A 15,838-nucleotide genomic window follows, 5' to 3' on the forward strand; every position below is an offset into this window, starting at 1 on the left:
TAAATTTAGTAAAACTATTTCTCAGGCATTAGATTTTAACTCTAATAGGAAGATACATATTTTTCTCTGTTTATTTACAAATATTTTTTCCGATTTGTTTTGGATGTTCCTCCTCTAAAAAAAAAGAGATGCCATTTTGTTTTCGTTTACAAAAGAAAGAATATCAAACATATTTCTTTTTTAAATTTAATATGTCACAATAAAGAAGGAACGTCACAATGCTACACGCTACATTAAAGACATCTCCAGAGAAACTGAATAACTGTTCATATAGAAATCGCAGGTATTCGTCTCATACCACAACGCCGTCTATAATTTGTTGCGATCGCGAGTAGAGCTTGAGTTATGAGTATAAAAATTCAATTACAATAAGGGCCCTAACTACAACTAAACTTAACTTCTTCATCGTGTTGTCTTCTGCAACAATACTTAAAATTTTGTCAACTTGAATTTCAAAATTTTGATGCAATAATAGGCTATTGCAGTTTAAATTTACTGATAAAGGTAACTCAAGTTAATATTTCATCATTTCATATCGTATTATTTTTTATTTTTCTGGGCTGTCGGATCTCTTTTAGATTGATGCTATAAATGGACCAATAAAGAGAAGACTATTAGTGAATAATTTTGTTTAAACATTTAAGGTTTTGTTTTTTTATTGTTATTAATCTGTAGAAAGTAAGTAGAAAGTATTCAGCATCTTTTTATGCAAATCTCTATGTAAATTTTCTTTTACTTTTCGTTAATTTTCCAATCGGCTTTAAGAATCTAAATATGTCTTAACCTTATATATGTCTTAACCTAACCTAAGTTTACTTAGGGACACTGATGCATATTCTTTATAACTATTCTTATACTATTTACGATTATTATATTCCTCATATAAATTTGTACTATTATTATATCCCCAATTAATTTTTATTGTTTAAATAATTTTAAAACACAATATTTGATATTAAATCTATTGTCTAATATTGGATTACTGTTGCGAAGAATTAAATTATTAATGACAAGATTTATACGCTGTTTTCGATTACTTTTAAACTGCATTTCAAATTATCATTTTGAATAATTGTGTTTTATACCTAAGCATAAACTAACGTTGTACAGATGAAACTTTGGATTCCAAGTTTCTACTAGAATGGCAGTAACTCCTTTTTAAAAGAAAATATTAATACAAATTTTAAAAAGAATTATAGTTTCAATCACTTTTAAATATTAGTATCCAAGATATTTAATAAACATTTTTTTTAATTACGTAGAAACTAATAAACATCTAGAACAGGGATTTCCAAATTGCATGAGGCCAGAGGCCACAATTAAAAACACCAATAAAATGGCGAGCTGCAGCTTTATCAAAATTTTATGTAGGAATCTTTTATGTTTGAAGGAACATTAAATATTACTGTCAGATTTTTATCAAGTTGTAAAAAGCAAAAGTATTGGATTACAAATAATTAATATTTTCTTGGATGCAAAACCTGAGAAATAAATTTTTTTTTGCACCATTAGTATGTTAAATTTCACAGAAACGAAGAAATTAGATTTTTTTAATGAAGGAAAAATATTTTAAACTCATATAGATTTTTTACGAAAATTGTCTGCAAAAAAATAATAACTAATGTATTTTAGTTCGCCGGCAGCCAGTTGGTAACCACTGGCCTAGAATGAAAGATTAATTTCTTAAATAAAAATTAAAATAACTCTTTGCCTTGTTTTGCTTAAATGAGAGAAACAAAGCTCAGTTTTTTATTTATTTATTCATCTGTTAATGTATCATAATCAAATTTTATTAGTTCTTCTAATTTAACAAATTTCTTATTAAATACTTAAATTTTAGCAAATCATATATAGAGTTTACAAATACAAGAAATAACCTACTACTCTTTATAATCAAATACTGTTACATGTGATTTCTCAAATGTACTCTTAAATAATATGACATATAGATTTAAAATGTTTATATACAACTAAAGTAAAATAAATTAGAAGAAAGTAGATTTTTTTTTTAAACGGTAGGGTACTTTTAGTTACCGAGTCGCAAGGAAATTAAACTTTTTTTTAAATATTTTTTTGATTTTATTTAATTTCTTGTGAACGTCCATGTTCAATTTTTTAAAAGGAAATATAAAATAAAAAATAGTAAAAAAAATATTGGCAAATGTCTATATTTTTGGTGAGCTTGTCTCCAGCTACCCGGAAAGTACCAAAATTGATGTGAAGAACTATCAACTTTCTGGTGCTATATTAAATATAATTTGTTTAAATTTAATATATTCTTATAGTTAGAGTTCAAACCAGTAAAGAAAATTTAGTGATCCAATGGGACCACTTAGGTATTCATTTAGCAGTCCAAGAATTCAATGAAGAGGACAAGCTTGAGAAGAAGAAAAAAAATCGAACTTTGCAATTACATAATTCATGTTATGGTACACATCAAAAAATATTTATTGCCATCTATATAAGTATAATAACTAATTAGGTTAATTATCATATAATGATTCAGATTAGTATTTATTAAAATTAAGTGATGAAAGCTAAAATAATATTGGTAAATGGTAATACCAAATGGACCAAATAAATAAGAAAAAGAGAGAAACTAAGAGCTGACAAAATATTTTAATATTAAAATTTAATTATCTAGAAATTAAGAAACTTAAATGAAAAGTTATAAAAGGCAATTTTAAAAGAGCAAATATATTGTTCACATAATTGCAAAGCACAGCACAACATCTAAATTTGAAATTTCAAAATTTAATTTTCAAAAAATTTGTACCAAACACTTTCAGTTATTCCATTTGAATACTACAATTTGAGTTCTATGCTTCAAATAATAAAATTAATACAATAATTTTATCAGAAAACAATTTTTCGTTATTATTTTGTAAACTCTAAACGTTTTAAGGTGATAAATTTGTCACTCATGCATATGATTTTAGCGACATATGTAAAACGTTTGGCGACAATTGTTGCCATGTCGTCATACTGGTTTGAACCCTACAACTGTTGCTAAATAATCGCATTAGTCATTTTTAGTTTCATCCAATTTCTTCTATTTTGTCCAGTTTCTTACGGTTTCTTCAAGATGAAATGCCAAATGGATAAAATACAAATAATTATGCTGTACCTGTCTATATAGTTTTATATATTTGCCTTATAGTTTTCGAATCTATATGTATCTATTTTTATAATTTTCTATCTAGTATTATTGTGTCAATCTGATTCTAAAATTTTTATTTTAGTTTTAAATCAAGAAAATTTAATTCTCTACCTATTATCTAAAAAATGACTTTAGAAGACGACATGCAAGGTGCTTCATTACGTGAGTCTAATTTTATGATATTATTACATGTGTCTAACACATCCAAACGTAAATTCAAATTCTTAAGTGAAATTAATTAAACAGAAGGTAAAAATGAAAACAACCTTAAATACATTAATTCAAATTGGAATAGCGCTCAAGGCAGCTAAAACCAAATTCAAATCATATAAACTAGTAATAATATAAATTTACTCAAAAATAATTTAAATAAAAATTACTCAAAAATAGTTAAATAAAATTAAATAAAATTTAAATAGAATTTAAATAAAGTTGTGTGTTTACAGAGCAGCACTTCATCAGGGGACACACTGTCTGCAAACACACAGGAGCCTTTCTGTTGTTAGTGGCAGAGCCAAAACTAACAGTGCCCCGAGGCCCCTAATGAAAATACAAGCATAAAAATAATAATAATTACCACATTAAATAAATATTTACCATAACAACATTCATATAAATTTGCAATATAATCACGTTTACTGAAACAAAAATACTAAACACTTAGAAGACATCAAATGCACCGCCCCCAAAGCACATATAAAACAATTACAGTTAGTAAAAATGAAAAAAGAAATTCCTTATATATTCCAAATCAGCTCAAAAAATAATGTGCTGACACCTAGATAAAAATAGACAAACCAAAGAGCTAAAGAATCCAAGTGCTGCCATCTGTCTAAAAAACCTCAACAGAATATTTTGAAAAAGAAAACATAATCCCAATAAATTTAAATCCAAAAATTAAAAGATGAAAACCAAATATTTCACCGTCTAGGCCTGCTTAGACGGGCTTCAATATCGGCCAAGTTAATATGATTTGTTTAAAATTTCCTTTATCAAAACATCAAAATTATTAAAGTTGAAAGGAAATCTATTTTTCTTTAAACTGTGTTTTAATACCTCAATAGCGGTCAAAAAATCAATACGGTTATTACAAATGAAATTGAATCTCAATATTTGACCAAATACAATATTCTTGAAAATTTTATAATAAAGGTTGGAATAAAAATGCGTAAGGTTAATAACATTAAAATTGAAATCCTTCCTTTTATCATAAACCCCTATGCGATTATTGTTATCAGAAATATTTATATCAAGATCTAAAAAATAAGCACTAGAGTCTTGTGAATTGGTTTTAATTAAACTCAGTTCTTCAGGATAAATATTATTAATCAAATCAAAATCACTACAATCGAAGATGATTAAATCATCAATAAACCTAAAACCTTTTAAAAAATTATTAAAAAAGATTAAAGATTAAAGGCTAACATAAAAAAGATTAAAAGCTTCATCTTCAGTATTAGGAATTCAGTGTTAAAATGGTTTATTAAATCTCAAATGAAACTTGTCAAATTTTCAAATTCTCATTTAAAATTTATTGTTTCAGATCTTATTAAATTTAAACTTAATATCAACAACTTTGATACTTTTAATGTTTCAGGATCTAATAAGGAATATTGTGTTGTTAATTTTCTTGATAAGGTTTTCGAAAAAGGTTCATTACCAATGGTTGTTAATGGTTTTAATAACATTTTTCCTATTAAGGACAAGACTAGTGTTTCAATTTGTTTCAAATATAGCAAGACGTTGAAGAATATTATTTGCAATTACAATTTTTTCTGTCAAAATTTATTGGAACTTGAGGATATCTGTTTGTGTGAACAATTGCATTATAAAGATTTTGTTGATAAAGATCACGGACACATTGTAACGGGTAACCTTGACCTTGTTACTGATAAAAATCTAAGATTGCTTATGGGACTTGGTACAAAATTTAGACCAAGAAGAAATTATAATTTGCCTTTTATCATTTCCTCAATTAGTAAAGATTTGGACTGCTTCATTGCAAAGTGCTCAAGGAAATATAACTGGCCCATAGAAGGATTTTTCGAATGGAAATATAAAATTTTATATAATTTTAAATTGAATTTTTTAAATAACAACACAAAATACCAAGGTTTTTATTTGAATTCTAATATTGTTAAATATATAGAAGTATTGAAAAGGAAATTTATTATTTGTGTGGTTGATAAAGCTTCAAATAATTTTGGCTTTATGTGCAAAAAATTCTTTAGAAATATTATTGGTTTTGAATATGATAATAATGATACTTTCCTTAAGATTAACAACTCTAAGAAGGAAATTGAAAATAGAATTTTGGCTTTTTATAAAAAAACTGGATTAAAACCAAATAGTTTTAATTTCCCATACTTATTTCCAACCATTAAATTTCATAAAACACCTGTTAAATTTAGATTTGTTACTTGCTGCACAGGGTGTTATAATTCTGTTTTTGGTAAACGATTTTTCAAATACTTAAACATTATTTTAAGCAAAATTATTTCTAATGATAAACATTTCATCATTAATAACAATCAAGAAGTTATTAAATATTTAAACAAAAATCGAGTTAATACAATTCTTACCTGTGATTTTGAAAATCTTTTTACCAGTATTCCTCACAATAATTTAAAAAATATTTGTATTGAAATTTTTGAACATTATTTGATTGATGAAGGTATTGACAAGGAAGACTGGATTAATTTATGCAATGTCAACATTTTTGAGAATTATCTTTTTAACGGTATTAGTTTTTACAGGCAAATTAAGGGTATTTCTATGGGTAATAGTTATTCAAGTGCATTCGCTAATATTTTCCTTCACTTTTATGAACAAAAATTTTTGCAGAATAATTTTTTAAAAGGTTTTAGGTTTATTGATGATTTAATCATCTTCGATTGTAGTGATTTTGATTTGATTAATAATATTTATCCTGAAGAACTGAGTTTAATTAAAACCAATTCACAAGACTCTAGTGCTTATTTTTTAGATCTTGATATAAATATTTCTGATAACAATAATCGCATAGGGGTTTATGATAAAAGGAAGGATTTCAATTTTAATGTTATTAACCTTACGCATTTTTATTCCAACCTTTATTATAAAATTTTCAAGAATATTGTATTTGGTCAAATATTGAGATTCAATTTCATTTGTAATAACCGTATTGATTTTTTGACCGCTATTGAGGTATTAAAACACAGTTTAAAGAAAAATAGATTTCCTTTCAACTTTAATAATTTTGATGTTTTGATAAAGGAAATTTTAAACAAATCATATTAACTTGGCCGATATTGAAGCCCGTCTAAGCAGGCCTAGACGGTGAAATATTTGGTTTTCATCTTTTAATTTTTGGATTTAAATTTATTGGGATTATGTTTTCTTTTTCAAAATATTCTGTTGAGGTTTTTTAGACAGATGGCAGCACTTGGATTCTTTAGCTCTTTGGTTTGTCTATTTTTATCTAGGTGTCAGCACATTATTTTTTGAGCTGATTTGGAATATATAAGGAATTTCTTTTTTCATTTTTACTAACTGTAATTGTTTTATATGTGCTTTGGGGGCGGTGCATTTGATGTCTTCTAAGTGTTTAGTATTTTTGTTTCAGTAAACGTGATTATATTGCAAATTTATATGAATGTTGTTATGGTAAATATTTATTTAATGTGGTAATTATTATTATTTTTATGCTTGTATTTTCATTAGGGGCCTCGGGGCACTGTTAGTTTTGGCTCTGCCACTAACAACAGAAAGGCTCCTGTGTGTTTGCAGACAGTGTGTCCCCTGATGAAGTGCTGCTCTGTAAACACACAACTTTATTTAAATTTTATTTAAATTTTATTTAATTTTATTTAACTATTTTTGAGTAATTTTTATTTAAATTATTTTTGAGTAAATTTATATTATTACTAGTTTATGTGTCTAACACATATATAGACATAAATTTCTACAAATGTATCATACACATGAGTCTATATTTAAAAAGAAAATTAGATGTATTTATAGATCCTCAGCAAAGCCTAAAAGTAGGCTACTGAAATTTTTCACAAGAAGTATAAAAATTAAGGCTCGTCTTTCCTTTCCAGACTGAAAGTGAACTAATTCCTTTGATTTCAAATAAAATTTCAGATTGCATCTGTTTGAAAACCACATACTCTCACTTCTATTTAAAATTTGCTTGTCCTGTGAACTGCAAATATCTGTTTCCCTGCAGGGGCACACTTAAGGTTTTAGCGGCCCAGGGCAAAACATTGAGAAAGTTGATCATATCTTATTTAAAAATATATATATTAAGTATTACATTTTTTGATTCAATCAGTTTTTTTAATTGTTTTATCTTTCAATGATCAAAAATATAATAAAATGTATGAATAATACTTAATATTATTTAACAACAATACTGCAACTAAGATTAAAAGATAAAAAGGTAAATATTATTATTTAATTATGGCAAATTACTGAATAAATTAAATCAGTTAATATTTTCTTTAAAACTCAAAACCTTAATGTATCAATTTGTCAAATGAAAACTAAATTAATTTAGATCAGAAAGCATTTTTAAATTAAATTATTCTTGACAGAACAAGTCTTTATTCTTTAATTACAAGTATACATTACATCCATATTACATTACTACTTATTTAATAAGATTGAAAATTACTTGTATAAAAGTAAATATATATAAAATAAATTTGTATAATTGAAATATATTTACTGATAGGGAAACATCAAATTATTTGTAAATGAGCTCATTAAAATATGAAAAAAATAATGAAGTAGTATTACCATTAAAAAGTTACATTCTTGTTGTTGAACAGAAAAAAAAATCTTATTTCACTTTTTATTTTATAAACTTATTTCTCATTATAAAAAGAAAGCATTTATTGTCAATGAGTTTTTATATCAGTGATTTATTATCGCAGCCCATAAGTATATACATATTAGATTATGCAGTTACTGTATAAGTTAAATCAATGATTTTTTTACGTAAAATGTTTTTTAATCATGCAATCCTTGCTTTTTACTTTTTTTGACATTGTCTGTGGCAGTTCTTAGGGATTGCACTCCATGTCGTCACAGTTGAGCAATAATTAAAACTTTTAATGTAATTAATTTCTATGACACCGAAGTTGAATTCATGTTATTATTTTAAAAAATACACTCTTGATATAAAGGATCATTAACTGAAAATTATATCTAGAAATACGAATGAAATAATTTGTAGGAATAATATATCCTTGAAATAGGAAAATTATATCCAAGATTTGGCAAATATAAGGAAACAATTAGAACATTGTTTAAAAATATGAATAAATTATTATAATGCAATTTTTTTAGCTTTTTGAGTAGCAAAATTGTTTATGAAAACAGAAAAATCTTAAGAAGTTGATATATATCATTCTCAATAGATATGAGAGGCAAAGGAGAAAGGCTGGCATTAGTCATCGTTGATCTCAAATGTGTGTGTGTGTGTTTTTTTTTTTTTTTTTTTTTTTTTTTTTTTTTTCCAGTTTTGAAGATGAGCGTTCTGCAATAGTAATGGTGACAGGAACAGTAAAAAAAATTCTTAAAGCAATCACAAAATGTGGCATAGAAGCCGTAAAATTGTTTTTGTACTGTAAAGCTGTTTTACTTCAGTATTCACCTCCTTCTTAAAACTAGAAACTTTGATTCATTGACAGTAACTAAATAACAAGGTGAGTGAAGATGACAATGTCTTCTTTACAACCCCCACTGGAAAGATCTGTTAACAAGCTTAAGCATGCCACAATAACTGGCAATTGATAAATAACCTTTTCTATTGGGAAAGAGAACTAGAGTGTAATTTATAAAGAGTTAAAGATATTTTTTTAACATGGCAAGAAAGTAAAGGGAGGAAAAACAACTTACGCCAAAACTTAATTTATAAATTTCATCATTTGGTTAGAACCGTCGCTCTTCAATGTATCCTCTCTTTCTAGTGTACCACTGCAAAAGTATGGGAAATACGAAAGATAATAGATTAGCCCTAAAAGGGAATGCCCAGACAACAATTTAAAATAAACCTGATCTCCGAAAAAGTGATGCGTAACACAGTATCAAATAGAGGAGGTACTATTTTTAATAGAACAAAACAAGTCCTTTCTTTCTCCGATGATGTAATATTGATAGCAAGAAGTAAAAATGCACTTGTTGACCATTTTAATGACTTAACCAAAGAAGCTAGTCTTTTTGGTTTAGAAATAAATATTGATAAGACCAAATACATGATAATGGATTGTAAAGGAACGAATATGGACACAGAACTACAAATTAATGAAATGACAAAATTTGAAAGAGTTAGGGAATTTAAGTACTTAGGTTCAGTTGTCACTGAGAACAATGATATTATGCCAGAGATTAAGCAAAGACTAAATGCTGGAAATCGCAGTTATTTTGCACTTAAGAGATTGCTAACATCAAAAGTAATAACGAGGAAAACAAAGCTTCAGGTTTATAAAACTATAATCAGACCAACCGTTATTTATGGATCAGAGACATGAACTCCAACCTAGAAACAAGAAAAAATACTGATTACCTGGGGGAAAAAAATTCTTAGAACTATTTTTTGACCTGTCAAAGAGGGTTATCTGTGGAGAAGGCAATACAATTTTGAAATTTCAAGACTATTTCAAGAAAAGGATATAATAAATTATGTTAAAGCAAAGAGAATTCAATGGCTATAACATCTTGAGAGAATGGAGGAAAACAGAGGCACTAAGAAGATATTCAAGGGGCAGGGCCAAAGGAAAAGAGGAAGGCCAGCCAAGAGATGGTTAGACGAGGTGGAAAAAGACCTTAAGACTCTGAAAGTCCGAAACTGGAAACAAAGAGCTAGAGACAGGCGACTTTGGAGGAAAATTGTTAGTGAGGTCATGGTCCAACATGAACTGTAATACCAGGGAGTTAGTTAGATCTCTTTTTCATCTTAGATATAAATTATAACTAGAAAATTTTTATCTGCTATTAAAGAAAAGAATTATTTACTATATTTTGAAAGACTTCAGACTAAAAACCATTCCTTACTGGCCACCTCATGAGGGTGTGGCTCAGTTCTCAATCTTCTTAGAACATGACTGTTTAGTCTCATATTGTCACTACCTTGATTTAAATGTGGTGCCTGAGTCATACTGATCTATCTATTGTGACCAATTTGTTCAAGATGGTTGCCATATTCTCCATTGTAGTACTTTTAAGCAAATATCTGTTGCCAAGGGATTACAAGAAGCGAAGGAAAAACTGAGAAAATGACAATTTATATTATGGTTTTATGTACACATTTGTAGCTTATTAGTATTAGTATAGCTTATTATCATTTGTAGCTAATTTATATTATGTACACATTTGTAGCTTAAAAATTTTTATGCAAAAATTTATTAGGTTTGGAATTTAATTTCATTACATTATGTGCTTTATAGGGGAAATTTATATAGCCGAGAGTGGTAATGATGATTCTGGTGACGGTTCTGAAAAATTACCATTCAAAACTCTTCTTCAGGTAATTAATTGCTTGTTTTTTCTGTTTTACACATGCATAAATTGTTTTTTTGTTTTATGCAAACTGCATAACTATTGTTTCAAATTTTGTGTTAGCAGAGCTGTATTCTGTATTGTGTTGTATTCAAACCCCAGATCAAAAAAAAATATATATATAATTATTCAGCAATAATTTTTTTTAAGAAAGGTAGTTATTTTCTACAAGTATATATTTGTAGAAATATATACCAAATTGCAATTATACGTGATTTTTTATCAATTTATGAAAGAATTTTTAACTTTTACAATTTTTTTATTACAGAAACAAAACTGTAGCTTAATTTTGGAAGTCAAAATATTGTTAGTTTAAATATTTTCTTTCTGCTAGCTGAAACTGTTGGATTCAAAAGCTAATTTTATAAAAAGAAATCTTGCATTTTTTTTTCTTCAATTTTATGCAATGTTTTAATTTTTATCAATGATAGTATCCTTAGAAGTGTAGAATTTCAGGTTTATGAACCTTGTTAAATTATTCAAAGATATGTATAACTTATTTTCTAACTAGGATTTTGGTTTCTAGGAATAGTTTCTAGAAATGTTTTATTAAACCTTAAAAGTGTTTTTTCTTATTGGCATTATATAAACTTTTTTCTAATAAAAATCTTCAAAGTAAAGTAATTAAACTAGAGGTGCACAACCTTTTTGATTCAAGGGCCACTTGCACAGCAGGTTGACTAAAGAAGGGCCGCATATATATTTACAGGGTGCGTAGCGTTTGTAAAAAGTACTTAAAGGTGCTTTTTTGGGGATTTCGTTTTTAAAAGCTTTTAAAGGTGCTTTTTTCAGCTGGCGTTTTTAAAAAGTGCTTTTTTTCTGAATAATTTTTTTTTCTCCCTTCAGTGATATCTGGTGGATTCCATGCATTTCACGAAAAAATGGGGAGTTTGCTACGTAATCATTCACGCGGACTTCATGTCGTACCCACGTTATGACTTGCGCACACTTGAAACCGAAACCCGAGTGCTCCAATTCGGATAGAGAATATCAGATTCTTATGAAATGTTTTTCTTTTTAATTTATTTTAATTTTATTCTTGTTTATTTTATTTTACTTCTAACACTTTTTTTTGACGTAGGGGGTAAGGGTACTTTTGTTCTGAGTTCAGGGTCAAGTTGAATTCACTCGGTGATGTGGGAAAGTACTGATTGTTTCGATTTACGCCCGTTTCTTTTTGGGTTTTTTTTTTTAAGGCCCTTTCTACGCTGAAAGACAAGTCAAATTGAAGGAGCTATGGGTGGGAGAATAGGAGGAATAGGCGTGGACATAGGGGGTGGAGATATACTGAGCGACCATGGAAGTCCAGGTTACATTTTTTGGCAAAACTCAATATTTAAAGGGTGCGCCAAAAATAGATCACGCAACTACACTTATTACTTTTTCACTATTTTTGGTGTATAAAACGGAGGTAGTGTGATTCCTTGTTACTCCTCTTATTTATTTAATTATTTTTACACCATTCATATTTCCTCATCATTCCAAATATTGGTAATATCATATAAAATTTAAAATAATGTATGACACTGTCTTTTATTCCTTAATATTAGGAATGCCTTAAAACATTACTCTGCTCTAGAAAAAGATTTATATTATAAATATTAATAGTCTAACTAACAATAATTTTGTATAAATTGTTTTGGGTCTTTCAATCTTCTTTCTGCGTATCCCCAACAGTAAATAAATATTACAGCCTCGATATCATTTTGAATTTTCTTTCACTCACGTAACTATGTAATATAGCGTGTATATAGTCATTACATCTCCGAATATTTCAAACCATATTTTACTTAAGAATTAAAGTGCGCAAGGGTTTTACTAAACCGGGGACAATTAACTTGCATTTAATGGTGATCCTAAAGGTATATTCAAAGGTATATTTTATATTTCTGATGTTATTGAAAAATGTGAAAACTGTATTTTTTATGATTCACGACGAATAAATCTTAATGTCTTTTTCTACATTCTCTTGAAGTTTCAATAGATCTAAAAAAATACAACTGAAAAATTAAATTATAAACTTTCAAAAATTTATTTTTAATGTATGCAAAATTTTTTATTTGAAAAAAAAAGTAAGTAACTTTAAAATAACACAGTAGTCATGTAAGGATTAAAAGAAAATACAACATAATGTGAAATTAATATTTTTACAATGTCTAAACAAAATAATAATTCATAAAATCCAAATTTAAATAAAATATAAAAGATAAAAAGCGTAATTTCTTAAATGTGTGCTCCGTATATTTTATAAAACAATGTGTAATAACAATACTATAGACTAGTTTTTTACACGTTATCTATCAGTTATAAACCGATATACTAGATTTTTTTTTGTTAAAGTTATCTTTATCATTTGCAATTCTAAGACAAGAATTTTGTTTTAAAATTTTTTAAACAGAACTAACATATAGTTACTATTAAATTACAATTGACAAAAATCAAAGAACAAGCATTTTATCAGAGACCTCTACAATTTTTAACAATCACAGGTGGTACTTTAGTAAATGAATAAAAGGTAGCATATACTTTCAAATGTAAACATTAATAAGTTTACGAGTAAAACAAAAAGCAAGTAAAAGAAAAAAAAATCTATATATCTAACTGGTTCGAGAGGTCCTGGCTAACAAAATTATATACTTACTCTAACTTTTGAATTGGATTCTTCAAAAATACTTGTAACAACGAGTTAGAGGATGATGTTTTAACATGAGAGTTATCTTAATTTTATTATCTGCTGGGTCTTAAAAAATAGCAGTAAAAAATATATTTTAATATATCATTTCAAAATTAAGTACAATTAATTTTCTTTAACTTTAAATTAATAATTTTATAAACTTTTCTGCATTCAGGTATAGATACTTTAATTTTGTAGATGAAAATAGATGAAAAAAAGCAAACAAAACTGTTAAGCGAGTCTCGCTTTTTATAACACATTGCTTCGTTTCATTAGGAAAAAGCCGAAAATTTATTTACTAAAACGAGTACACTATTGCGGTAGTCAACCTTAAAACCGAAAATTAAAAATTTTCTTTCATTTTAATTATTTTAATCTTATTTTTATTACAAAAATTTTAACGCAGAAGAAGTAAGAACCACTGAGCCTACATAGTTTTCAAATAAAACAGAAATCTTTGTACAAATTAAAGAATTTTTGATGAGTTGGGTTAAAAAGTGTTTGATTTAAGTACTTCACGAAGCAGAAGAATAAGTAAAGCAGTTTATACGAAGTAAAATATATCATAAAAACTAGATGAGAAACATTCAAGTAATTTTCTCTAACGAAATCATGCTTTATTAATACCCAAGTACAGACCTCGACAGTTTTCAATTTATCTCTTTTGATTAGATATAATATTATCATTTTGATAATAATGTATTTTAAACAAACTCTACGTATTCCATGCATACTTTTCCAAATAAAAATGTTTAGCGGGTAGTAAAAGGGTATCCTCTTTTCTTTATTATTTTATTCTCAGACTATTTACAATGACGCGGAAGTAACACTCCCTCCTCCTTCTAGTTGAGGGGAGAGTAAAACTGGTTCTTAAGCCCTGACCCCCCAACCCCTAAACCTCCCCCGACCCCCCAACCTCCAAACAAATGCCAAGAAGGCTTTTGGAAACCAGCCTCAATCAGAACCATGAGCTTGTAGGGAATAAAAATAATTATTTTAATGATTATCCATAGTAATTTTTTTTTAATTTTTTAATGCTTTCATAATTTATAATATTATTTTTATAAAATTAGTTTATTTCATTATTAATATTTTACCATTTTCAGTTTATTTTACATTATAATTTGTTTAAATTATTATTTTTATTTTCGCTTCAATGCTTTAGCATGAAAAGCATACTTATTAAAATTAATTTTTAATATTTTTTTCTTCAAATTTTGTAAAAAAATTTAAAAATTAAAATCTAACTTAATTTACTTTTTAATCCAAATATATGACATACATAAAGAAATTCCATGATTAATGCAATTACTCTCACAACGAAATTAAATACTTAATATCCCCTCAAAAAATAGTATACTATCCCCTCAATATATATTGAGGGGATATTAAGTATTTAATTTCGTTAGGATGTTGAAAATAACAGGCAATTGCGAGGATTGGAGAACGAATCGAGTATGAAACAAAGCCTTCTAGTAATTCATATTATCACAATATATAATGCATTGCTCGGTATGTGTTAATATATTGCTCGGTATGTGTTAATATATAATATATTGCTCGGTATGTGTTAATATATTACTCGATATGTGTTAATATATAATATATTGCTCGGTATGTGTTAATATATAATAAATTGCTCGATATGTGATGATATCCTATATATAGACTATCAGCAGCATTTATTTCCGATGACAACAGCGAACAATACATTTAAAATTTAGTGCAAAAGAAATTAAACTATAAAAACTGGGGTAGTAGTGAAAAAAGTGAATTAGAACAATATCACGAGTAATTGAGTAGTTCCGGAGTGCGAGTATGTGGAGAGCGACTGCAAATAGAAGGATGTACTCCCAATTTTCTAAAAATACATTGTAGAATCTGTGAAGAAGCTAACTATTTTCAATGGTAGTTTAATTTATTCTGCTTCAAAGAGTGAAAAACATGAATTATATTATGTTTAACTTTTCACTCTTAAAAATAAATCACTTAAAGCTATTATATCGAATTTAGTTTTTAAAGTTTTTGAATAATATAATTAAAACAGGGGATCTGGGTAAATACCTTAACCATGATCATCCTAAATGGTAATAAAAAATACTATATATATATATATATATATATATATATATATATATATATATATATATATATATATATATATATATATATATATATATATATATATATATATATTGTGTGCACAAGGGATGCTGTGAGTACTTTATTCTTTAGACATAACTCAGAAACGCATTTTTCTTAAAAACAAATACATAAGTAATTGAATCAGAAAAATTCCCAGAATGATTAAAGGGGCCAGGATAGCCTGGTTGGTCGGGCACTGAGCTCATGTCCAAAAGGTTGTGTGTTCGACCCCAACCGGCCGAACATTCCCTGTGTTTACATGGTGACTGATGCACGTTAAATCTGTCGATTCGTAAAGTCCTTCAGGATTTTCC

At 27.1% G+C, this 15,838-nt stretch overlaps 1 protein-coding gene across 3 annotated transcripts in view; it reads left to right on the plus strand.

Moving 5' to 3' along the window:
• The first annotated feature begins 296 nt into the window (after nucleotides 1–296).
• AsnRS (asparagine--tRNA ligase) overlaps nucleotides 297–15,838 on the plus strand; it is a 38,428-nt gene continuing 22,886 nt past the window's right edge. Inside the window, exons 1-3 of one of the 3 annotated variants that reach the window (XM_043039009.3) lie at nucleotides 297–504; nucleotides 3,243–3,322; nucleotides 10,594–10,673. In XM_043039009.3, coding sequence (XP_042894943.1) covers nucleotides 3,286–3,322; nucleotides 10,594–10,673 — 117 coding nt within the window. In that variant the 5' untranslated portion in view covers nucleotides 297–504; nucleotides 3,243–3,285. Of the gene's footprint in view, nucleotides 679–3,242; nucleotides 3,323–10,593; nucleotides 10,674–15,838 lie in introns of all 3 variants that reach the window. The other 2 variants (XM_043039012.3, XM_087168103.1) reach the window with 2 other exon arrangements.

Source organism: Parasteatoda tepidariorum, chromosome 7 (assembly GCF_982258835.1).
Source record: "Parasteatoda tepidariorum strain Cologne lab strain chromosome 7, Ptep-v5.0, whole genome shotgun sequence".
Lineage (NCBI taxonomy): Eukaryota > Metazoa > Arthropoda > Arachnida > Araneae > Theridiidae > Parasteatoda > Parasteatoda tepidariorum.